We start from the raw sequence: 26,299 nt of genomic DNA on the forward strand, positions 1-26,299 counted from the left end.
AGTTCATTGTGGTGTCCCTAAAGGAAGGTATGTTCAACAATGCAAACGTCCTTTTCAAAACCAAGTTTGTGGATGGTGTTTCTACAGTAGCCAGATTTACTCAGTGTCAAAATGGAAAAGTTCCAAAGGAAACCAAATCCAAGGCAAAAGGACCCAAATGATCACATACGGAAGTTAAAAGTACAAATTTATTCTTTCACCTTGACTTGTTTTTTAAACATAAACTTTTTAAGAACTTGGGATTCATGTAATTTTTTCATATAAAAAATTTAATCATTTTGTTACCTAACCCATTTTCTCTTCCTTTATATAATCACTTATAAATGAGCATAAATTCCTCTGTTCTGAATTAGTGTAAACTGTGGTCCAATTACTGTGATTGTGATTTTATGTATGTCATCAAATGTTTTTTCTTACACAAGTCTTTTATATATTAGGAAGCCAGAGATACATATTTGGTGGTATGTTTTGTATGTAAAAGCAAAACTACAAAGAAACAGATGAAATTAAATTATAGGATAAATATAGCTGATAATCAGCTTTTAATAATTAGCTAATTCCTACGGTAATATTTGTGTGTTTTCTATTGCTAATAATGTCATTCAGGTAAGGAAGAATTATAAAGCAAGTAGCTGGACCAACAAAGGGAACACAAAGAAAGCTATTAGGCATGCACTGAGTTATTTGTGGTTAGTTCCTTGAGGACAATGCCAGATCCTTGATTTAGACTCAGATGGGAAGCAGATCTTAAAAGATTTCTGTCATTTTAATGACGTTTGAATATCATGTTTCTGTATGCTTAGTAATTGGTCTGTGCAGTCTTGTCTTTTTAAAAATCTTTATGAGTATTTTAATAAAAGCTTGGGAGAAAGGTATGTTGCATGCTGCTCTCTGTTGCAAGTTTATCTGAAGTCTCCTAATATTTTCAAAGAGTTTTGTCAGCCTTTTCATAATCCAGTCAATAACAATCTTGGTGAGTGAGAATATAAGAGCCAATATATATAAATAAATAGATCCATCTGTTCTACCAAAAGGACTCAAAATTTGATGATTATTATATTTCTTAGTGTCCTCTGCTTTCCAGCTTAAAACCATGAATTTCCTTTAAGATTTCAAAAGATGGCGCTAATAAACACTGTAAGAATACTATATATGGTTCTTAGTATCTCTTAATATGTCCCTAGAACCATGTGTTCTGAACTCCAAATCTTGAAAGTTCTGACACGATCTAGTCTGACCTTGGGTTTGTTATTTTGGCCCCACATTTCTTAATACTTGAGTCTCAGTTCCTTTGTGGTATCCTTTTCCTAATGTACGCTCATACTTCTTGGCCTGGGTTTAATACTTCTCATCCTTCATCCTCATATCATATCTGAGCATGTCAGATAACACCCAGGTAGCTGATACTGTGGGGCACATTGGAAGGACTGAATATGGAATTAGTTCTGTCCACTGTGGGAGGAGAAGGAGACAAAGCTGAAAATGCTGAGTTACAGGAAGTCCAGTGTCACATGCAACAGACGTAAGTATACTTCTTTTCAAATATGTTTTGCAAATCATTTGCCAAAAAGAATTACATCAGTTCACACTGTCACCAATACAGTATGCCTGTTGACTAAAACCTAGTCAGACCTGGCTGTTAATTTTAATATTTCTAATTTACTAGTTATAAAATATTTAATTGCTATTTGAATTATCATTTTATAAGTAACTTGTGGGATTGAATATTTTGCATATGTACTAATTTTGTTTCCTCTGCTAACAAATTTTCTATTTGTTTGTTTGCTTTCTAATGGAAATCCCCAAACATTAAATTTTTGTAATGTCATTATTCTTTGATTAGAGGGAATACATTAAGGGGAATGGGAACATTTGTTTCAAACATCTGCAATAATATGAGTAACTAATATTTATTGAGCTTTTTCTATACATCAGACACTATTTTCATTTGCACACCTTTTCACACTTAATCCTAGTAATCCTAGTAATAATCCAGTGAGGTAAGTAACTGTTGTCATCAGCACTATATAACTGACGAAATTGAATTGAGCAGAGAAGTTAAGAAACTTGCCCACAGTGTTCATACAGATAGTGAATAGCAGAGCCAAGATACAAATCTTAGTAGTTGGTCTCCAGAACCTATTATACACTACCTCTCTGACAGCTCAAACATCTGCATTTATTGTACATAGTAAATTTAAAAGAGGTCTGGATGACTAGTATGCACAACATGTGAAAATTATCTTTAGGAAGAACCACCAACATTTGAAGAAAGGATTCCTTGTATTTTTGTTTTGGTATTTCACGTATGCTAACAGCAAATGCAAAAGCAAAGACTTGGGAATCCCTCTTCCATATGGTGGAGTAATCTAACAGGCCAATACTCCCACAGTCATGTCATTTGCAAATAAGAGTGATGAGAGCTGGCATATTTGCCTTTTCCCCCAAATTAGGAGCATTCAATCTTTCACCACTGGATATAATGTTAGCTCTAGGCCTTTGGTAGATACTCTTTATCAAGTTAAAGAAGTTCCCTTCTATTCCAAGTTTGATCATAATTTTGTCATGGATGGGTGTTGAATTTTCTCAAATGCTTTTTCTGCATTGATATGACCAGATGACTTCTTTACACCTGTTAATGTTATAAATTTACATTGCTTAATTTTTGAATATTAAACAAGCCTTGTATCCTTGGAATAAACCCCACTAGGTCATGATGTATATTTCTTTTTAGCTGTTGCTGGATTCTGTTTGCTAATAGTTTGATCATGATTTTTGTGAATATTCATGAGGGGCATTGTTCTCTAGGGTTTTTTTGGGTTTTTTTTCTTCTACTTTTTGGTTTCAGGGTAATACTAGCTTTATAAAATGAATTTGGAAATGTTTCCTCTTTTGTTTTCTGGAGGGTTGTATAGAATTGGTGTGAATTCTTTATTTTGTAGAATTTTCCTGCGAAACCATCTGGGCCTAGAGATTGGGGAGGGGGGTGGTAAAATGAGTACAGTTTCTTTAATAGTTATTGGGCTATTTAAATTATCTATTTCATATTGGGTGACTTGTATTTTTTAGGAATTGTTTCATCTAAACTATCAAATTAGTGTATAGAGGTTATGGCATTTCCTCATTATCCTTCTGATGTCTACAAATTCTAAATTGATATCCCTTGTTTTATTCCTGATAATGGTAATTTGTGTCTTTTCTCTTTTTATCTTTGTCAGTCTTGCTGGAGATTTGTCAATTATATTGTCTTCAAAGATTTTCTAATTTACATTTTGACTATTGAATTTTTTTTGGAGTGTTTTTCTTAATATCCAAATATTTAGAGATTTTCCAGGGAGCTTTATTTTACTGATTTCTAGTTTAATTTTGTTATGGTCAGGGCTCATACTTTGTATCATTTCAATTTTTAAAAAAATTGTTAGAAAATGATAGATTTAAGAACTTCTATTAGAAAATTTAAAAAGATACAAATTCAGTGGTCTAAAGTTCTCTTAATCTTTTTTCTAGATAAGAATAAACCCAAATTAAATAAATAGAAATAATAAAGTGTAAAAATCAACAATGTATAAGACAGAAGAACAATGGAGAAAATCAATGAAACCAACATCTGTTTCTCAAAAGAGCAACAAAATCAGTAGATCTCTAATTAGACCAATCAGGTAAACCAGAGAAATTACAAATCACAAATACCAGGAATGAAGGAAGAGTTGACACTGTGGATCTTACCTTACTTAAAAGGATGCAAAATTATGACCATTTTTATGCCAGTAAATTTGACAACTTAAGACAAGATAGAACAATTAGGAAAATAAAACTCACCAAAACTGACACAAGAAGAGACAAAACCTGAATAGCCTCACATCTATGAATACAACTGAAATTATTATGAAATATCTTCCCACAAAGAAAACTCCAATCCCATTTAGTTCCTCTTATAAATTTTTCCATTCAACGAAGAAATAACACCAAGCATAATTATACAAAGTTTTTCAGAAAGTAGAGGGGGAGGGAATACTTCCAACTTATTTTATGACACCAGTGTTGTCTGATACTAGAACTTGACAAAGACATTACAAAACAAGAAAATAACAGGACAGTGGTCCTCATGAACATAGGAACAAAAATCCTGAAAATATTAGCAAGCCAAATCTAACAACATCTATAAAAGTTAAGCCATTTTCAAGTTTTTCAAAAGATGGTACTGACATATTTATTTGGAAAAAGAAACATACAGGAAGAGTAACTAAAAATGAGTCATAGACCCAAAAGTAGTTAAAACACTTCTAGAAGACCATTTTGGTGGCCTTAGATTAGGCAAAGATTTCCTAGGACAAAAAACAAACCATAAAAAAAAAAAAGACAAATGGAACATTAAAATTGAATTGAAAATCTCTTCAAAAGATAACAAAAAGACCACAGACTAGGAAAAATTATTTTCAGTGTACAGAGTTGACAGAATTGAGTACAAGATGTATAAAGAACTTATAACTAACATTGGATATTTGCATGAATGGTGCAAAAGCAATGGTAGGTAAAACTGCTGTCGCTTGGCATAAATCAAGGCAGTGCCACACACTGTACAAGTAGTACTGATTGCATTCTTCACTGCCATTTATTTGAATTTTTTAAAAATGGCAGTTTCACGTGAGTATATTTAATGAAGCTGTAAAAGTTACATCTCAACATCTGGAGTACATGTCTTCAATAACGTGAGTGATAAAATGAGAATTATGTATAAAGCACATATCAAAACATGTTTTTTTTTCAGAAATGCAGTTATTTCAGTTGGGGGCTGAAGTAACCCTTTTCATGGAATTCCATTTGTACTTGAACAGATAGACTAAGACAAACTATAGTTATTAAGTCTATGGTATTTGGTAGACATTTGTCAAAAATGAACAAAGAGAGCCTGTCATAAGAACCTGACATTTTTGTTGCAAATAATAAAATTGTAGCTCTCAAATGAAAATTAGAATTTTGGCAACCTTGTATTCCTCATTGTGGACTTGACGTCTTCTCAATACTAAAGACTTTTCTGATAACACTGGTAGTAATATTAACACATGGGATTTTTTTTAGATATTATGAAATGTGTTAACATTTTGAAGATCTGCATAACTCAGTGAATGGTATTTTCCAGTGACCAATGTGTGACGTTACAAAATCGTGGATGGGTAAAATAGCCATTCTAATTACAGGAAAGACCAGTGATTCTAGTGTTAGAAGGTAGGAGAACTTTTTTTTTTTTTTTTTTTGCGCCACGCGGGCCTCTCACTGTTGTGGCCTCTCCCGTTGCGGAGCAGAGGATCCGGATGCGCAGGCTCAGCGGCCGTGGCTCACGGGCCTAGCTGCTCCGCGGCATGTGGGATCTTCCCGGACCGGGCACGAACCTGTGTCCCCTGCATCGGCAGGCGGACTCTCAACCACTGCGCCACCAGGGAAGCCTGGTAGGAGAACTTTTGATACAGTTTCAGATTCCACATAGCAACTGGCTTAAGAAGCTGTCACTTGTTGCATTTTGTTGTTAGTATAAAGAAAGAATATCTACATTATCTAATACTCCTCCCCTTCCCAACTATGTATTTATTCTCAACTCTAGACAGGAAACTTGAATAAGTTGTATAAGTAGAAAGGGGTGGAGGCAGGATTTAAACTCAGACTGTCTAGCTGAAGAGCCATACTCCTAGCCATTATGGTATAACAAACTGTAAATTAGGTATACTCCTTGCTTTGTACCTGGAGCTGAGAGAACATTCACATTATTTTGCATAGGTGAGATTCTTATGTCACATGTCATGCATGGGTGGGAGCAAGGAGTGATATATTTAAATCCATTGTAGAGAACAAAGATTGCAGATTAGTCCTAAGGGTTTAGTGAGATAGTATGGCTACTAATCCCTAAAGGTGTGACAGAATGGTAGGCATAAACGGTCCCTTTTCTTGCCACCAGTTAAGGACCAGAGTTTTCTTCAATGGCCTGAGGCTTCACATATTATCCTTTACCACTTACCCGGGTTCTAGGATGAGCTCTGTTACCTGATGGTCATTAAGCATCTAAAGTTCTTTTAAATCTCAAGGCTCACTCTTGCTCCATTCTGCATATTGGTCCTAGTGCACACTTCTGCCCTATTTAGACATTTTGGCATTCTAAGCCCTCTAATCACAGCCTATCTTAAACTGTCTTTATGAAGGAGCCCTACCCCACCCAATCTGCAACAGTTGCCCCTCCTGAACACAGCTTTCTTCTCTATCTCTACGTTTTTGCGCATGCTCTTCTCTCCACGTGGAAGTTACTCTGTACCATCCTACCAACAGTGTACCCACAAGATTCTGCTCAAAAGTCGCCACTTCTATGGATACTTCTCTATTCCCATCCCCTTCAAATGGCATCAAAAAATAGTCCAAAGTTGTAGTAACTGAACACATCTTAGTTCTTCTAGTAGATTATAAACTGCTGAGTGCATCTCTTTAGAGCTCGTAACCTAGTAGTGCCTTGATCTCAAAGATTATTTGCTTAGTAAATGAGTATAAGGAATCATAAAAGTTAAAGATGGAATAGACCATTACCACACTGTATGGATTATCAAACTAACTAGAATGAGATAGATGAACCCATATTCACTCTGAAAAGTTACTAGTAGGATTTTGTCACGTAACCATGCTTGCAAAATGAAGTGTCGCAGTAAAATTTTATAAGCCAGGATTTCATGCTAGAGATTTTTTCCTCCAGAGAATTAAAAGAATTGACGGTATCAGCCCTTTTATATGTTATTATCTGTTATTTCCTATTCTACTGATATTTTTGTAGGTGTGAAAAGTATATAAATTGTCTAAACTATTGTATTCCAAAGTTGAAAGGTTTTTATTTCACATCAACTTTAATCCAAGACATAATTTTAAATCCCTTAGTAACTTAGGTATAGAAGTTTGCTTCATTGTTAATTACTTAGGATTAAAAATCCACAGCAGATGTTAATTTGAAGAAAAGAAAAAGAAAAATCTAAAAAATACTTTTATCCTGAGAGTGCTTCCAGCTCAGCATAAGGAGGCAGGTGTTAAACATACCCTGACTACCCCTGCTTTTGGGGACCAGAAAGAGCATGAATAATTTAGTTTTATAAATAACTCCAATACATTAGCTTTATCTTCCACTCCCTCTCTCAAGTAATTTCCACCAGGGCTACATGAACCAAAACTGCACTGTGCTGCCAGTCCACGGCCTACGCTCTTCCCTGGTGGGTTGCTATTGAAAACGTGAGAAGGCAAAATGTAGATTCAGGATAAAGAGAGAAAGAAAGGAAGAAGACAAGCATACATTGCATGTAGTTTCACCTGTTACCTGACTTTAACAACAAAGTTGCTGTGATCATTTGCATAGATGAGAAAACAGAGGCTAAGAGAAGTTACTTTACCTCCTCAGTTAAGGTGCAGCAAAATCAGAATTTGAATATGTCTGACGCCAAGGTTCATGATCTTTCAACTACACAACTGTTTCTAAAATATTATTTTAAAATGTAAAAAGTATTTAAAGGAAAAAAACCTTTACACACAAGATTTACTTAAATATGTATAACTTCGAAATGAACTCCTTTTGCCTTCCATTCTCATAAAACTGTAAAATAACAAAAAATACAAACCACCACAAAAACAAAGTTTAGCTCAATAACATCTAATTATGCAGGTAAAGGTGAAACAGTTAATGCTTAGAGCGAGACTCTGAAGAGCAGCATGTTAATGTGAATCTTGTAATGAATCATTTTCCCACCACTTTTCTCACTCTTCACTATAAAACCTTGTACGGCACGCTATAATGTCATTTTCTCATCACCTGCTGGGTGTACAGATTAAGAACACCTCGTTTCTTTTATTTCATAGCCTATTAAAATACCTCTACTTCATGCTAAAGAGATTGTTTATAGAAGTATAGATGAAATCACCATGCAGTGCTTAATATGCAAGCTGTTGAGATGAGCCCCAAATATGTATGTATTTTTAAACTTACCAAAATTAAAAGCACAAAAATTTAACTGACAGCATTACAGACCTGAAAATGTATCCTGAGATTGCTCCCCAGAGATCCTCAAATTGCAGCTTGAAAAAGATTGCACTATAGTATATCAAAGATATACTTACATAATTTGTATAGAGGATCATTATTCTCTAACAAAGGCAAGGTTCTTTTCACAGCATTTTTACTAGTATTTCACATCTCTGCTTTATGTAGGATAAAGCTTCTCCACCTTCCTGAAAGGTGACAGCTTCAGAACACCCTTCCTGCCTGTTATTTTGGGACTAAGGAAAGCTAGCTGGAATAGCTCTCCCATTTTGGGTCTAATTTTTAATTTCACAAAGTCCTGTAAAAATGTCAAATGTAATGCAACCTATTTATTATGCCTCTTTCATAATGTGAAATTGATAATATCAAACTAATAGGATAGAAAAATTAAATTAGACAATGGTACATGTTTGCCCTTTCTTGAAACATATAAGGTACAGAAAACATGTTAAACCCTATTCCCACTAGCATATGGAGACAAGGTATGGAAACAACCTAAGTGTCCATTGATGGATGAATGGATAAAGAAAATGTGATACACACACACACACACACACACACACACACACACTGGAATATTATTCAACCATGAAAAAGAAGGATATCTTGCCATTTGCAACAACCTGGATGGACTCTGAGGACATTATACTAAGTGAAATAAGTGAGACAAAGAAAGACAAATACCATATGATCTCACTTACATGTGGAATCTAAAAAAAAACAAAAAAACCCTAAACTCACAGAGAACAGATTGGTGGTTCTCAGGGGTGGGGGGATGGGCAAAATGGGTGAAGAGGGTCGAAAGGTAAAAACTTTCATTTATAAAATAAATAATGGGGATGTAACGTACAGCATGGTGGTTATAGTTAATACTATATTGTAATTTGAAATTTGATAAGAGATCTTAAAGGTTCTCATAAAAAATTTTTATAACTATGGCAATGGATGTTAACTAAGCTTACTGTGATCATTTTGCAATATATACAAATATTGTATACCTGAAACTAATGTAATGTTATATGTCAGTTTCACCTCAATTTTTAAGAAAGCTGGAAAGGCAGTCTAGGACTGGATTGAGAAAAGTCTATTTGACTTTCAACTGTCCTCTTAACAAATTAATTTGAATGGAAAATTGATGCTAGAAAATCTAATCAGATATCGGGAGAATAAAACTGAAACTCCCTCCAAAAATATAAAAGGAAAACGGACAAAAATTTTTCAAATGTGGCTGTAGCCCCATTTAGAAATTAGAAAATTTAGCACAATTCTAACAAGAGCAATAACCAGAGACATAATTAAAATGTTCCTGAATGGGAAAAAAATACTATAAAGGCAGGTAAAAGATGTTCCTGCATTTTAGGCAAAATTGTTGGAAAAGGAACCACACCTAAAGCTATCTAGGCCTTCTGATTTGCTTTTTATTACAAAGGCACCATCTCTAACTAAACTGGAAGTCTGATAAATTCAAACTTGAATTCATGGTGTGAAAATTGTCAATTTACTAACTTTTTAACTCCAGGCACATTAAATAGACTACACTTTTTGGTGCCTCCTGCTCTGTCTAAACTACAGACAATGACAACAAACCTAACTCAGTAACCCGGGATGGAAATAAGGTTCCGCTTAGGTTCTTAAGCCTTAGAGAGAGTCTGGGTAACAGAGCATCAGAATCAACAAGTCACTTTCAGGAGCCTCTCATCCTTTCACGCCTGCCTCAGGCAACTCCTTTTCTTCCCTCCTGAACCTATCTGCTCAAGTCTTGCTGACAAACCTGATTCTCCCACTTTTGCCTGGCCTTTTGATGTTTAATGGCATGCTCTTGTAGGTAGATCCTTTGCCAGTATTTCTACAGGACATTTTTTCCCCAATACTGTCTTTTTTTTTTTCCCAAAGCCCTGTTCCTACCTCACTTTCAGGTCCAGGCTGTCTCTAGAACTACAGCCCAGGCTAAGCCTTGCATCCTCTGCTTGTCTGGGAAGGAAATTTGGACCTTTAGAATATTTTTAAGTAAAAATATTTTTAAGTAAAAATATTCTAATGAGGAATTCGACTCATAAATGCTTTCTTTCTCTAAAAGAACATCCAAACTTTGGGAGAATAATGCCAACTAATCTAGTTATTGCAGAATCTCTTAAAGCAATGATGTTCTCCAACATGTCACAGGGAACATTATCAAATAATCCAGATAAGAAGGCTTGTCACACATTAAGTTTATAAACGTAGCAACTACCACAATGGAGGAACTTAGCACTGAATCTTTCAGGTGACCACAACAAATTAACGTGCTGGTGCAAAGACCTGTTCTATCCTTGTGCAGGTTGTGACAGGTTCCACTGAAATTGCAATTAGCAGTCTTCATGTTTTTACATTTTTTTTTCCTGTGAACACATGCTCAGAGATATTTCAGTTCTAGTTTTAGCTTCTCACCCAAATTATCATTCTTAATACAAATTCCTGTTTGCACCTGAAAGCACTCCATTTCAACTGGTGTTTTCTTACAGCATGTATATATTATTTAATATTAAAATGTTTCAAAGTGAGCTTATTAAAACCCGCACCATCTTTTTGGTTGGTATGACTCAGAAAATACAGTGAGAAGGCAGCAATTATTGGGAGAGGGAGAGGCATCAGTTCGTAGATCACTTTTCTTAGAAAACATGGTGGGGTAAGTTATATGTTGAACACTTCTGCTATTTGCCATTTCCCAAGAAAGCAAAAAATGCCCCAAACCACATATAGCTTTTCCATTCTACACGCATATGAAACAAAATTAGAAAGTACTAACAGTAGTGCAGGACTTTTAGAATTACACTTGGATATTCTCTCATTTTCAAACTTTAAATTACATCATTAAACTTATTTAAACTATTCTTTATGTGTTTTTTGAATTTTATTTATTTTTATACAGCAGGTTATTAGTTATCTATTTTATACATATTAGTGTATATATGTCAATCCCAATCTCCCAATTCATCCCACCACCACCTCCCCACCCCCAGCTTGCCCCTCTTGGTGTCCATATGTTTGTCCTCCACATCTTTGTCTCTATTTCTGCCTTGCAAACTGGTTCATCTGTACCATTTTTCTAGATTCCACATATATGCCTTAATGTATAATATTTGTTTTTCTCTTTCTGACTTACTTCACTCTGTATGACAGTCTCTAGGTCCATCCACATACCTGCAAATGACCAAATTTCATTCCTTTTTATGGCTGAGTAATATTCTATTGTATATATGTACCACATCTTCTTTATCCATTTGACTGCCAGTGGATGTTTAGGTTGCTTCCATGACTTGGCTATTGTAAATAGTGCTGCAGTGAACATTGGACTGCATGTGTCTTTATGAATTATGGTTTTCTCAGGGTATATGCCCAGTAGTGGGATTGCTGGGTCATATGGTAGTTCTATTTTTAGTGTTTTAAGGAACCTCCATACTGTTCTCCATAGTGGCTGTATCAATTTACATTCCCACCAACAGTGCAAGAGGGTTCCCTTTTCTCCACACCCTCTCCAGCATTTGTTGTTTGTAGATTTTCAGATGTTTAACCGATGGGAGGTGATACCTCATTGTAGTTTTGATTTGCATTTCTCTAATAATTAGTGATGTTGAGCATCTTTTCACGTGCCTCTTGGCCATCTGTATGTCTTCTTTGGAGAAATGTCTATTTAGGTCTTCTACCCACTTTTTGATTGGGTTGTTTGTTTTTTTAGTATTGAGTTGAAGGAGCTGTTTATATATTTTGGAGATTAATCCTTTGTCCATTGATTCATTTGCAAATATTTTCTCCCATTTCTGAGGGTTGTCTTTTCCTCTTGTTTATACTTTCCTTTGCTGCGCAAAAGCTTTTAAGTTTCATTAGGTCCCATTTGTTCACTTTTGTTTTTATTTCCATTACTCTAGGAGGTGAGTCAAAAAGATCTTGCTGTGATTTATGACAAAGAGTGTTCTTCCTATCTTTTCCTCTAAGAGTTTTATAGTGTCTGGTATTACATTTAGGTCTTTAATCCATTTTGAGTTTATTTTTCTGTGTGGTGTTAGGGAGTGTTCTAATTTCATTCTTTTACATGTAGCTGTCCAGTTTTCCCAGCACCACTATTGAAGAGACTGTCTCTTCTCCATTGTATATCCTTGCCTCCTTTGTCATAGATTAGTTGACCATAAGTGTGTGGGTTTATCTCTGGGCTTTCTATCATGTTCCATTGATCTATATTTCTGTTTCTGTGCCTATACCATATTGTCTTGATTACTGTAGCTTTGTAGTATAGTCTGAAGTAGGGAGCCTGATTCGTCCAGCTCCATTTTTTCCCCTCAAGAATTCTTTGGCTATTTGGGGTCTTTTGTGTCTCCATACAAATTTTAAGATTTTTTGTTCTAGTTCTGTAAAAAATGCCTTTGGTAATTTGACAGGGATTGCATTGAATCTGTAGATTGCTTTGGGTAGTTCAATCATTTTCACAATGTTGATTCTTCCAATCCAAGAACATGGTATATCTCTTCATCTGTTTGTGTCATCTTTTATTTCTTTCATGAGTATATTACAGTTTTCTGAGTACAGGTCCTTTGCTTCCTTAGGTAGGTTTATTCCTTGGTATTTTATTCTTTTTTTTGCAATCGTGAATGGGATTGTTTCCTTAATTTCTCTTTCTGATCTTCTGTTGTTAAGGTATAGGAATGCAAGAGAAATCTTGCATTAATTTTGTATCATGCAAATTTACCAAATTCATTGATTAGCTCTAGTAGTTTTCTGGTGGTGTATTTAGGATTATCTATGTATAGTATCATGTCATCTGCAAACAGTGACAATTTTACTTCTTCTTTTCCAATTTATATTCCTTTTATTTCTTTTTCTTCTCTGATTGCCGTGGCTAGGACTTCCAAAACTATGATGAATAACAGTGGCAAGAGTGGACATCCTTGTCTTGTTCCTGATCTTAGAGGAAATACTTTCAGTTTTTCACCATTGAGAATGACGTTTGTTGTGGGTTTGTCATATATGGCATTTGAGGTAGGTTCCCTCTATGCCCACTTTCTGGAGAGTTTTTATCATAAATGGGTGTTGAATTTTGTCAAAAGCTTTTTCTGCATCTATTGAGATGATCATACGGTTTTTATTCTTCAATTTGTTTATATGGTGTATCACATTGATTGATTTGCATATATTGAAGAATGCTTGCATCCCTGGGATAAATCCCACTTGATCATGGTGTATGATCCTTTTAATGTGTTGTTGGATTCTGTTTGCTAGTATTTTGTTGAGGATTTTTGCATCTATATTCATCAGTGATATTGGTCTGTAATTTTCTTTTTTGTAGTATCTCTGTCTGGTACTGGTATCAGTATGATGGTGGCCTCGTAGAATGAGTTTGGGAGTGTTCCTTCCTCTGTCATTTTTTGGAAGAGTTTGAGAAGGATGGGTGTTAGCTCTTCTCTAAATGTTTGATAGAATTCACCTGTGAAGCCATCTAGTCCTGGACTTTTGTTTGTTGGAAGATTTTTAATCACAGTTTCAATGTCATTACTTGTGATTGGTCTGTTCATATTTTCTATTTCTTCCTGGCTCAACCTTGGAAGGTTATACGTTTCTAAGAATTTGTCCATTTCTTCCAGGTTGTACATTTTATTGACATAGAGTTGCTTGTAGTAGTCTCTTAGGATGTTTTGTATTTCTGCGGTGTCTGTTATAACTTCTCCTTTTTCACTTCTAATTTTATTGATTTGAATCCTCTCCCTCTTTTTCTTGATGAGTCTGGCTAAAAGTTTATCAATTTTGTTTATCTCTCAAAGAACCAGGTTTTAGTTGTATTGATCTTTGCTATTGTTTCTTTGTTTCTATTTCATTTATTTCTTCTCTGATCTTTATGATTTCTTTCCTTCTATCAACTTTGGATGTTGTTTGTTCTTCTTTCTCTAGTTCCTTTAGGTGTAAGGTTAGATTATTTATTTGAGATTTTTCTTGTTTCTTGAAGTAGGACTGTATAGCTGTAAACCTCCCTCTTAGAACTGCTTTTGCTGCATCCCATAGGTTTTGGATCATCGTGTTTTCATTGTCATTTGTCTCTAGGTATTTTTTTATTTCCTCTTTGATTTATTCAGTGATCTCTTGGTTATTTAGTCATGTACTGTTTAGCCTCCATGTGTTTGCATTTTTTACAGTTTCTTCCTTGTAATTTATTTCTAATCTCATAGTGTTGTAGTCAGAAAAGATGCTTGATATGATTTCAGTTTTCTTAAATCTACCAAGGCTTGATTTGTGACCCAAGATGTGATCTATCCTGGAGAATGTTCCATGTGCACTTGAGAAGAAAGTGAAATCTGCTTTTTTCAGATGGAATGTCCTATAAATATCAATTAAAACTATCTGGTCTATTGTGTCATTTAAAGCTTGTGTTTCCTTAATTTTCTGTCTGAATGATCTGTCCATTGGTGTAAGTGAGGTGTTAAAGACCCCCACTATTATTGTGTTACTGTTGATTTCCTCTTTTATAGCTGGTAGCATTTGCCTCGTATATTGAGGTGCTCCTATGTTGGGTGCATATATATTTATAACTGTTATATCTTCTTCTCATATTAATCCCTTGATCATTATGTAGTGTCCTTCCTTGTCTCTTGTAACATTCTTTATTTTAAAGTTATTTTATCTGATATGAGTATTGCTACTCCAGCTTTCTTTTGATTTCCATTTGCATGGAATAGCTTTCTCCATCCCCTCACTTTCAGTCTGTATGTGTCCCTAGGTCTGAAATGGGTCTCTTGTAGACAGCATACATATGGCTCTTGTTTTTACATCCATTCAGCGAGCCTTTGTCTTTTGGTTGGAGCATTTAATCCATTCACATTTAAGGTTATTATAGATATGTATGTTCCTATTACAACTTTCTTAATTGTTTTGGGTTTGTTTTTGTAAGTCCTTTTCTTCTCCTGTGTTCCACATTTAGAGAAGTTCCTTTAGCATTTGTTGTACAGCTGGTTTGTTGGTGCTGAATTCTCTTAGCTTTTGCTTGTCTCTAAAGCTTTTGATTTCTCTGTTGAATCTGAATGAGATCCTTACCGGGTAGAGTAATTTTGGTTGTAGGTTCTTCCCTTTCATCACTTTAAGTATATCATGCCACTCCCTTCTGGCTTGTAGAGTTTCTGCTGAGTAATCAGCTGCTAACCTTATGGGAGTTCCCTTGTACATTATTTGGTGTTTTTCCTTTGTTGCTTTTAATAATTTTTCTTTTTCTTTAATTTTTGTCAATTTGATTACTATGTGTCTCGGCGTGTTTGTCCTTGGGTTTTTCCTGCCTGGGACTCTCTGCACTTCCTGGACTTGGGTGGCTATTTCCTTTCCTATGTTAGGGAAGTTTTCAACTATAATCTCTTCAAATATTTTCTCAGGTCCTTTCTCTCTCTCTCTTCTCCTTCTGGGACCCCTAAAATGCGAATGTTGTTGCATTTCATGTTGTCCCAGAGGTTTCTTAGGCTGTCTTCATTTCTTTTCATTCTTTTTTCTTTATTCTGTTCTGCAGCAGTGAATTCCACCATTCTGTCTCCAGGTCATTTATCCATTCTTCTGCCTCAGTTATTCTGCTATTGATTCCTTGTAGTGTATTTTTCATTTCAATTATTGTATTGTTCACCTCTGAACAACTATTTGTTCTTTAATTCTTCTAGGTGTTTGTTCTTTAAATCTTCTAGGTCTTTGTTAAACATTGCTTGCATCTTCTCAATCTTTGCCTCCGTTCTTTTTTAGTTTTTTTTTGTTTTTTTTTTTTGCGGTATGCGGGCCTCTCACTGTTGTGGCCTCTCCCATTGTGAAGCACAGGCTCCAGACGTGCAGGCTCAGCGGCCATGGCTCATGGGCCCAGCCGCTCCACGGCATGTGGGATCTTCCCAGTCCGGGGCACGAACCCGCGTCCCCTGCATCGGCAGGCAGACTCTCAACCACTGCACCACCAGGGAAGTCCTTGCCTCCATTCTTTTTCTGAGGTACTGGATCGTTTTCACTATCATTATTCTGAATTCTTTTTCTAGAAGGTTGCCTATCTCCACTTCATTTAGTTGGTTTTCTGGAGTTTTATCTTGTTCCTTTATCTGGTACATGGTTCTCTGCCTTTTCATTTTGTCTATCTTTCTGTGTATGTAGTTTTTGTTCCACAGGCTCGTGCAGGATTGTAGTTCTTCTTGCTGCTGCTGTCTGCCCTCTGGTGGATGAGGCTATCTAAGAGGCTTGTGCAAGCTTCCTGATGAGAGGGACTGGTGGTGGGTAGAGTTGGGTGTTGCTCTGGTGTGCAGAGCTCAGTAAAACTTTAATCAGCTTATCTGCTGCTGGGTGGAGCTGAGTTCCCTTCCTGTTGGTTGTTTGGCCTGAGGTGACCCAGCACTGAAGTCTGCAGCCTCTTTGGTGGGGCTAATGGTGGACACCAGGAGGGCTCACACCAAGGAGTACTTCCCAGAACTTGTGCTGCCAGTGTCCTTGTCCCTGTGGTGAGCCACAGCTGCCCCCTGCCTATGCAGGAGACCCTGCAACACTAGCAGGTAGGTCTGGTTCAGTCTCTTATGGGGTCACTGCTCTTTCCCCTGGGTCCTGATGAGCACACTACTTTGTGTGTGTCCTTCAAGAGTGGAGTCTCTGTTTCCCCCAGTCTTGTCGAAGTCCTGCAATCAAATCCACTAGCCTTCAAAGTCTGATTCTCTGGGAATTCCTCCTCCCATTGCCAGATCCGCAGGTTGGGAAGCCTGACATGGGGCTCAGAACCTTCACTCCACTGGATGGACTTCTGTGGTATAACTGTTCCCCAGTTTGTGAGTCACCCACCCAGCAGTTGTGGGATTTGATTTTTATTGTGATTGTGCCCCTCCTACCATCTCATTGTGGCTTCTCCTTTGTCTTTGGATGTGGAGTATCTTTCTTGGTGAGTTCCAGTGTCTTCCTGTAGATGACTGTTCAGCAGTTAGCTGTGATTCCGGTGCTCTTGCAAGAGGGAGTGAGTGCAAATCCTTCTACTCTGCCGTCTTGCAACTATTTTTTATTTATTCTAAATTATAAGAAAAATGGATGTGCAGGGCAGAAGAAACTCCATTTATATTTTATATCTAAACATTAAAAAGAAAATTAGTCCTCCCCCCTCCCCACCCACACTCCTATTTCTAGAATAATGCCTTTGGACCACTTCTGTTTCAGTCTTTCTTTCCTAAATAATATTAGCAATTCCCTTTCCATTGTGTCAGTATCATAAAGTTTCAAGGTTTTATTTCAGCAGGTTTCTTTTTGATCTACAAGGTACGGAAGTGACCTTTCTATTTAATTAGTTTAAGAAGAAATTCCATCATGCATTCTACTTATTTGCATCCTCAATTAAATATTGTAATCCACCTATCATTGTTGTATAGTAGACTTCTCACAAGCTAGACAAGGCAAATCAACTTTAGCCTATGACAAGACTCAACTGAATGATATAATACTGGTTCACACTTGTTTTTCTCTCATTGGTGATATTCTTTTATGTCACTCTTATTGTAAACATAGAACATTAGTTTGTCTCTGAGGCCATTCAATTATTTTTACAAAAGAATTCAAGGCAGTGTTTTATATCAAGTTTTCTGCTGCTTTCCATACATCTAGTTATTTAAGGTTCAACAATGAATAGCATAGCTTCTGTTTACTTTGAACTCTGTTTAGACAATATTGAATCAATTTTGCCATGGTCCACTGACCTGCCTCACTGCCCTCTGGGTAGAAAGAAAATTATATCCTGAGGGAGGAACACAACTCTCTAGGTCCCAGCCGTCTTAGAAAGGCTTTCTTGGTCGAAACACAAATGTGCATTTTTCCTTATTTATGATTGCTTCTAGGAGAATACTACATGTTTACTTTCTTTCTTCCTATATAACATTTTGAAAGATTACATAAAAGATTTGGAAGGTATTGTGCAAAACATGAAATCACAGAGGATAGTGGTATTTATGAGTGTTTTTTATATTCAAATAATTCATCCATATTATTGATAAGTATATATATTGTTATGTAGTATACTTCATGTTTTAAAAATAATGTTTATGTGGATAACATTGTTAAGAAACTAGAAACCACCATAGTTTATATCTGACCTGGGTGCTGGGACACAAAGGAAGTTATGTAAAGAAAATTGATTCAACTCAGAAGAAGCCTAGTGAATAATGTGTAACTTCCTGCTTCAATTATCCATGACTCTATTTTGTTTCCCAGTCAGCCATATCTGAGCTGATCATACACATTTATATCAATTTATTAGCCATCCATCTAAAAATAAAAGTAAGATTCTAAGAGTAATGAAAGCGTATAGTGAGGATGTCCAAGAAATAACCACCTATATATGTGTAAGCACTAGGCTGTCAAACACTTCTAATAGGTAAAGTAAATAAATTACCCCCCCAAAAATCACTTAACAGTATATAGTATACTGTTAGTATATAGTATAACATGATTCTGCAACATAAAATACAAAGAATAAAGTACTTTAAATGTAGAGAAAATACACTTTAAAACTTTTAAAGCAATAAATCAAGAAAATCAGGAATTAGGTGCTTCCTTTTCTCTCAATATTTATGAAACAAAATAAACTTTACGAAATAGGAAAGATATGATTAAATGAAAGAAGAGCCTGGAATAAAATTGTGCTGAGAAGCAAACAAATAAAAATAAACTGCATGAGATAAGAAAAAATATAATGATCCTAAAAAGCAAATAAAATAAAAATTTACATTAGAAACTGTTAAGCTCAGTCTGAAAAACCAGATCAATATTATGGAAAACAAATGTACTCTTTTAGTTACTAAAAAAAAAAAAGGACATAAGGGTTTCCCTGGTGGCGCAGTGGTTGAGAGTCCTTCTGCCGATGCAGGGGACACGGGTTCGTGCCCCGGTCTGGGAAGATCCCACATGCCGCGGAGCGGCTGGGCCCGTGAGCCATGGCCGCTGAGCCTGCGCGTCCGGAGCCTGTGCTCCGCGACGGGAGAGGCCACAACAGTGAGAGGCCCGCGTACCGCAAAAAAAAAAAGGACATAAAAAGAGAAAAATAAGTAATTGAAAATAACAGAGTTTAGCCAAAAGGGGCCTAATACTCTTCCTAAAGAAGTGTCAGGAACAAATTTCCTAGAAAATAAAGATGTAAGGGAAGAATATTTTCCTGAAGTGAAGAAAGGCTTGAGCTTAAAAGGTTTCACTGAGTGTTTAATGTTTAATGTATCTATAAATAATATATAAATTAAATGTAAGTAAGTAATGTATAAACATATGTATTTTTTTAAGTGTAAATAAAGAATTTCATTAGCATTTTGGCAAAAATGTCTTATGAAGGAAAAATCTCCGACTGGCCTTGATATCTCCTTAACAATATTATATATCAAAAGATACTTAAATAGAATCTACATGGAAAAAAGTTGTAACAGATGAATCCTACATTCAGTCAAATTGATAACCATTTGAGAAAGCAATTAAAATTGCATATAGTCCAAATTGTATTCCAGTGGTGCCTAACTTAAATGCTTTTCCTTCTTTCTAATTTTTTTGTTTGACAAACTACCTGAAAAGAATTCAAATTAGGTTAGGCTTACAAAGCGCAGCTGAGTTCCATAAAACAAAGAAGTTATACAGCACAGTAATGTTTACTACGTACATTTCCACTAGAAGTCTACATTCTAATTTTTAAGTGGTCACAAATCTGTATTTCATGCAAAATAAAATTTCTTTATAATATTAGTTTATTATAATTATGGTACCTTAAATTTATTGGGGCTCTAAATTTTATTAGAAATATTAAATTGAAATTAGAAACAATCTAGCTCCCAATTTACTGACATACTATTGAAGAAGAAGTCAGCTCCACAGGCCAAATTAACTCTATGTGTGCATTTAAACATTAAGTGCATGGTGTTCAGATTGGTGCAATCTGGATTTAGGATCAACATTTCTATGCCAAGAATTTGGGGACACGCTGACTTAGCCTGACATAAGCAACTCTGGTGTATTGCTAAGGTAACATTCAGAAATGCAGGAATAGTGTGGACAGAGGTAAGATTCAGATATTGATAGCTAAGAGTTTATAAGTAACCATCATGTATAGCCAGGCAAACATATTCACATTTCACCTTGCATTCATAGGTCATAGAATAGTCTGTGTGAGTTTTATTGGCCTTTGCAACTTCATAAAGAGATGGACAAGTTTTGACTATATCCAGTCAAAACTATTTTCTCTTTATAAAAATATGTAGTTCACTATTGAAAACACATATAAGACAATAAAAATCACTCACAATGTTATTACCCAGTTATAACCAATTCACATTGTCATGTATATACTTTTGGTATTTCTTTCTGTAAGTATGGAATATATACTTTTTTTTAAAAAGGTGCATATTTTTACAACTTTTTTTCTTGAACAACATATTGTTTGCAGATGTTTTCATGTTCTTTTACTATAAAATGTTAAATTATGTATATTACTTAATGCATTCATAATTATAGTACATGTTTTTATATGATATCTCAATACTTACATGTGTGTTACATGTATACATATATGCTATAACTATGATGGAATGCATTTACATTCAGATGGCAAATGTGGAAATTGTTCATGATATTTTGTAAAAGGGAAGAAAATGTACAAAAATCATGTGCCTTTAAAAAAATAAGTTGTATACATATACTATATATATATGTATATGTTTGTGTGTATAAAATAGAAAAATAGATATTTTTAGCCAATCTAATAATTGTGGGTCTTTGTTTCCAGATCTTGCTGTAAGTAACCTTGTGATGAACATCATTATAGTTAACTATTTGCACACATCCGTATATATTTCTGTTGTTTCAATGCCTGTTACATGACGCAGGTATCTAGTAAATGTTTGTTAAATAACTTTCAAAGCATTTATAAATTTAACTGCAAACATATAATTCTGCCTTTGATAAGACCTTTCCAACACTGAAAATATGTTAAATGTGACAGTAAATTTTACTACTTAGATTTTTGCTATGGCCTTGCAACATGTCTCTGTCCTTTGTCTATTTCTTCATGAGTCCACTGCTCACACTACTTCCAGTATTCTTCTAAAATGAAGGATGGTCCAATTACGTATTTCTTTTAAAACTATATGTATTCCCTATTATCCACAAACTAAGTATCCAAGCACCGTGATATTGTAACTGTGGTCTCTGCTTCAGGTTCGGTCTCCACCACACACCTCCTTCACTCCCAGGTCCTTCGCTGCAGCCATAACGTGATACACATGTTCATTCATGCCCCAGCCCTCATGCAGCGCTTCTTCCTGATGAACTCTCATTCTTCGAAGCCCAACTTACGCATGACTTGCTTTGTCATGATTTTCTTCGTGCTTCTAGGATTTTGAACATTCTTCTAGTATAGCCCTTTTGACTCTGAACTGTATTTATTTATATTTCTAAATCCCAAAATTAGACCATAAGCTACTTGAGTTCAAGAATAATATTTTCATCTATGTTTTCCTAGCACCCTAGTACAATTTGTGAGTAATCCATTTTCTTTAGTATGGGTTTAGAATAAAGAAAGTAACTACAATGCTTCACATACTTCTAAACATTTTTAGAACTTAACTTTTTAACAGAGCAATTAAATACTATTACACTTTAAAGATTAGAGCTGTTAGTCATTAGACTTTGGTGTTTACGAAGTCCATTTTTGGCAAAGATAAACAAGACACCACGAATACCTACCTATAGCTCACCTATCTCTAGTCTCAAATAAAATGAATTAAAAATGTGGCCTCCTTTGCTCAAACTCTGTACTCCTCTTTGTGTGAATAGGGGATAAGCCCATAAACAAACAAATGAAATCCCACAATATTTCAGAAATATGGCTCATAATAACCTCAGAGTGTCCTAAGGGAAAAAGAATAAAAATTTTCCACAGTAGCATAGTTTATGTAGATCAGGGTTATTCAGTGCACTGTCTTGTCATGATATAACTTATCTATAGATAGTTTTTACTCTTGTCCTCCAGATTTATCACTTAAATGAGCTTTGCTGATCCATAAAAATTACTAGTAACCTTTTCATGCTCTGAATTTTCTCACCCCAGCCTACCTGGGACTCAGGTCAAGTTGAACTTTAAATAACAGTGCTGAATATGTTTTATGGCCTGCTCAACATCAGAGAGCAGAAACATTTATATTATGTGTGAAAACATTTGACATGGCTATAAAATGCTGCTGGTTTTGGCATACTGGGGTCAGTACAAGATAGGTGTTCAGGAGGGCACAGGAAGTGGGGCAGGGCCTAGAAAGACTGACCCTGAAACAGGCTGATTTTTGAGAAGGCACTAGGGTGCACAGCCCTTATTCTGTCACCTGCAGATGCCAATTAGGCAGTTATGGGCACAGCAAGGGAAATCCAGATATGACAGAACCCCCTGGAGTCACAAGAGTAGTATGGAAGCTTCTCATCAGAAAAGTACCAGGTAGCATTTTGTAAAAATCATTGCTGGGTTTAAGTAAAGGCAAGACATCTCTGAGGGCTTTTTTAGCTAGTTGCCTTCTTTCTACACACACACACACACACACACACTCTCTCTCTCTCTCTCTCTCTCTCTCTCTCTCTCTCTCTCCCTCTCTCTCTCTCCAATGCCTAACAGAACAATTTATCCAACTTCTCTGAGCAGCTCTTATCAGTCCCCATCAACCGTGTAGACGGTCTCCTCCCAAATCTTGTTCCCTGTAAGATACATAAAAACTTTTTCCAAATCCTTGGTGTTTTGGACTCAGCCCTCTTGTTTTTGCCTAAAGTTTTTCACTTTAATAAACATCTTGTTAAGTACAACATAGTAAAGAAGGGAGAACAAATCATGAGAATATAGCTTAATCAGAGTGAACACGTCTACCCAGAGGCTGGGGACTGTGTCAGCTCCCGGATACCTGTTCAGGAGGGGAAACAGTATTGGAAAGGCAGGTAGTCCTGGGCATTTACAGAACACCATTCTCAGGAAAGCAGAACATGAATAGCAAATAAGAAGGAAACTCAGTCCCAGGAACTGGGCCAAGGAGGAAGTGAATAAGGAGGGTCACAATTCAGAGTCTAAGGGACAACAGTGTTTATCACTGATCTACTAGGTATTCTGGTTGCCAGTAAAGCCTAAGGATTAAAACCAAGGGAAATCAATTCTAGCAGTTGTTGGGGAGTAAGAGAGTCGGCAGTGGTGGAGGAAGAAGGTTCTGGGAAGTGGGGATTGAGGGAACAGAGGAGCAAAGAGGGAGGGAAGTGCTGAAATGAATTATGAATTACAGAAGGCATCAAACAACAAGCTTTCTCCATTTTTTTTCCCACTGGTCCAACTGCCAGTCTAGTACGGACATAATAAAAAGATTTAAATACTTTTATTTACTTTTTTCCCCAGGTTTTTTGAGATATAATTAACATATAACATTGTGTAAGTTTAAGGTGTACACATGATTTGATATATGTACATATTGCAAAAATGATTATCACAATAAGGTTAACTGACACATCTCACATAATTAACACATGTTAATTACATCTCACATAATTACCATTTGTGTTCTGGTGTGTGTGTGTGTGTGTGTGTGTGTGTGTGTGTGTGTGTGTGTGGTGGGAACACTTAACATCTACTCTCTTAGCAGCTTTCAAATACAAAATACGATGTTAACTATTGCCATCATGTAATATATTACATCCCCAGAACTTATTCATCTTATAACTGGAAATTTGTACTCTTTGAACAACATCTCATCACATTTGGGGAAGCAGTCTCCTCTTCCAGTTTTACAAGTTTGCTTCAGCAGGGAAAGACCTTCACCAGTCAGTTCAGCTTGGGATGCTGGATGGGTCAGCTGGGAGCATTCACACACAGGCAGGGCTCTAGCTGGGCAAGGCTGCTGCCTGTGCTCTGAGATGGGGTGGGGGGATGGCCACTTGCTGGGCTCCATGGTCAGGTGGGCCCGCTGGCTATGCTCTGCAGTCAGCCGGGGCCCCTAGCTGGTCTACACTCACCCTTGATTGAGCAGAGTCACAGACTGTGTTCCCTGGCATGGAGGTGCCCTGGGCTGGACAGCGTAATTGGGTGGGGTTGCACTCCTGTCTCCAGAATCACTCCTTGGGTGGGAGCCACCGGCTGTGCTCCCCTAAAGGGTGGTGCCATTGGCTGTGCTCCATGTTCAGGTGTGGCTGTGGGTAGGGCTTCATGACTAGACAGCGCCTGAGGCTGTGCTTGGAGATCACGCAGGGGCTGCACCCTGTCGTTGGGCGGGGCCTCAGGTAACCTGCTGGGCTCCCTGATCTGGCAGGGCCTGCAGCTGTACCCTGCGGTTGGGTAGGGCTGGAGGCTGTGCACTGTGGCCTGGTGGGCTCACTGGCTGGGCTGCCTGCCTGGGTGAGGCTTTGCTCTGCATTTGCAAGGCCTTAGCCTGGGCTTGGCTGCTGGATGAAGCTGTAGGCTGGGCTCCCCCATGGTTGGGCATTTGTAATACTGTGATTTATAATAGGAAATATGTATTTGGTCTTTGTCCCCGTTCCTGGCACACAGCTCCTAAACCCCTTTCTGCTAAATGATGAGAACCCTAAATATGTTTTTGTTATGTTAATGAAGTGACTTTTAGAAAGTCCCTAGGTAACCAAAGGATGAAGGACTGGTTCCAGGGGAACCAATCTTGTGATTAGAGTGTTGGAACCTCCCTTCTGGGAAGGGGAGAGGTGCTGGAGACTGAGTTCAATAACCAATCAATCATGCCGATGTAATGAAGCCTCCATAAAAACCCAAAAGGATGTGTGTGGGAGAGCATCCAGGCTGGTGAACAGGTGGAGGTGCTGGGAGAGCTCAGGAGCACGTGAGCTCTGTGACCCTTTCCCTATACCTGACCTTATGTATCTCTTCATCTGGCTGTTCATTTGTACCCTTTAATATCTCTTGTAATAAACCAGTAATCTAGTAAGTACACTGGTTTCCTGAGTTCTGTGAGCTGCTCTGGCAAATTAATCAAACCCATGGAGGGGGTCGTGGGGACCTCTGATTTATAACCAGCCAGTCAGAAGTAGCGGTAATGACTTGAACCTGTGATTGGCATCTGACGTGGGGGCAGTCATCTGGGACTGAGTCCTTCACCTGCGGAATCTAATGCTATCTCCAGGTAGATAGTGTCAGAATTGAGTTAAATCTGTGGGACATTAGGTCAGTGTCCATAGAGAAGTGAGTTAATTGGTTGGTGGTGGTGGAAGAAATGCTCATTGAAGGGGTACCATAGGCTGGGCTCTAAGGCTGCCTGTTCAGGCTCCCTGCTTAGGTGCAGCCGGGTTCATGCTCCACGGCCGGGCAGGGCTTCTGGCGTCTCCAGCAGGGGCAGGGTTGTCAGATGGACTCCTCGTCTGCCTGGGCTCTCTGACCAGGCTTCCTGGTTGGGCAGAGTGGAGGCTCTACTCAGCAGTTTAAAACCCTTTGAATATGCAATATATTTTAATCCACATTCTTATTTCAAACTCAATTATTTCCCACTACTCCCTCAGACAATGGGCTTAATCTGCTCCCTCTATTCGTACTTGTTCCTATGGAGCCCTTCGAGATGAGAACTCTGAGCTGTATGGATTAAAACGAGGAAGTGGAGAGAGAATAGGATTTACCATATCTCACTGAAACATACTTAGAGAAACCATAATCAAGAGGGAGGCTTAAGCAAATCTTCCACAGAGCTGTGACCCTCCCTATAATCCACAAGAGTTGGTAGGAGCTGCTAGGAATACGTTTGCTTTCAGGACAGATAGGATCACGAACTCCTTTGTTATACGGCAGGCCTCTGACTCTTACTGTTTTAATGAAAATGTAACAAAGAATAGAATTTGTGATTTTTGCTCAGGGTAATGATCATATGTTGTTCTGACAAGATTTTTGCATAAAAGAACATGGGAGGCACTTAAGAAAAGCTAGATTGTGCAGACGCCGTTCAACGGGACACTCTTCGCATCTGATATGACAAGTAGTGGTACCTCTTTTGAAGGATGGTTTTCAAATTGGGTTCCACAGGGTTCCTTAGATATACTGCCATGGGGTTGAGAGAAGTCAAGAGGCTTTGAAATCCTGTCCTGAGTCTATCAAAACAGTTTCAGTTTTTACTATTGGGATTATATTTTGTGGAAAGGGTGTGACCCTAAAAATATACAAATAGATTTTAAAAAGTAAAGCACTACTTTAGAAGAGGTTTCTATAGTGTTTAACCCCACTGTGTGTCTGTCTCCTGT

The 26,299-nt window shown here is 37.0% G+C and overlaps 1 protein-coding gene and 1 pseudogene across 3 annotated transcripts in view; one reads left to right on the top strand and one right to left on the bottom strand.

Moving 5' to 3' along the window:
- Nucleotides 1-875, top strand: part of SMC2 (structural maintenance of chromosomes 2) — a 51,945-nt gene extending 51,070 nt beyond the window's left edge. For all 3 annotated transcript variants that reach the window (XM_019948978.3, XM_004318099.4, XM_019948981.3), the window contains one exon: nt 3-875. In XM_019948978.3, the coding sequence (XP_019804537.1) occupies nt 3-161 (159 nt within the window). In that variant the 3' untranslated portion in view covers nt 162-875. The remainder of the gene's footprint in view (nt 1-2) is intronic.
- Nucleotides 1-26,299, bottom strand: part of LOC101328381 (olfactory receptor 13C3-like) — a 341,867-nt pseudogene that overhangs the window by 16,543 nt on the left and 299,025 nt on the right.

The sequence above is a fragment of the Tursiops truncatus genome, chromosome 6, assembly GCF_011762595.2.
Source record: "Tursiops truncatus isolate mTurTru1 chromosome 6, mTurTru1.mat.Y, whole genome shotgun sequence".
In the NCBI taxonomy this organism is placed as follows: Eukaryota; Metazoa; Chordata; class Mammalia; order Artiodactyla; family Delphinidae; genus Tursiops; species Tursiops truncatus.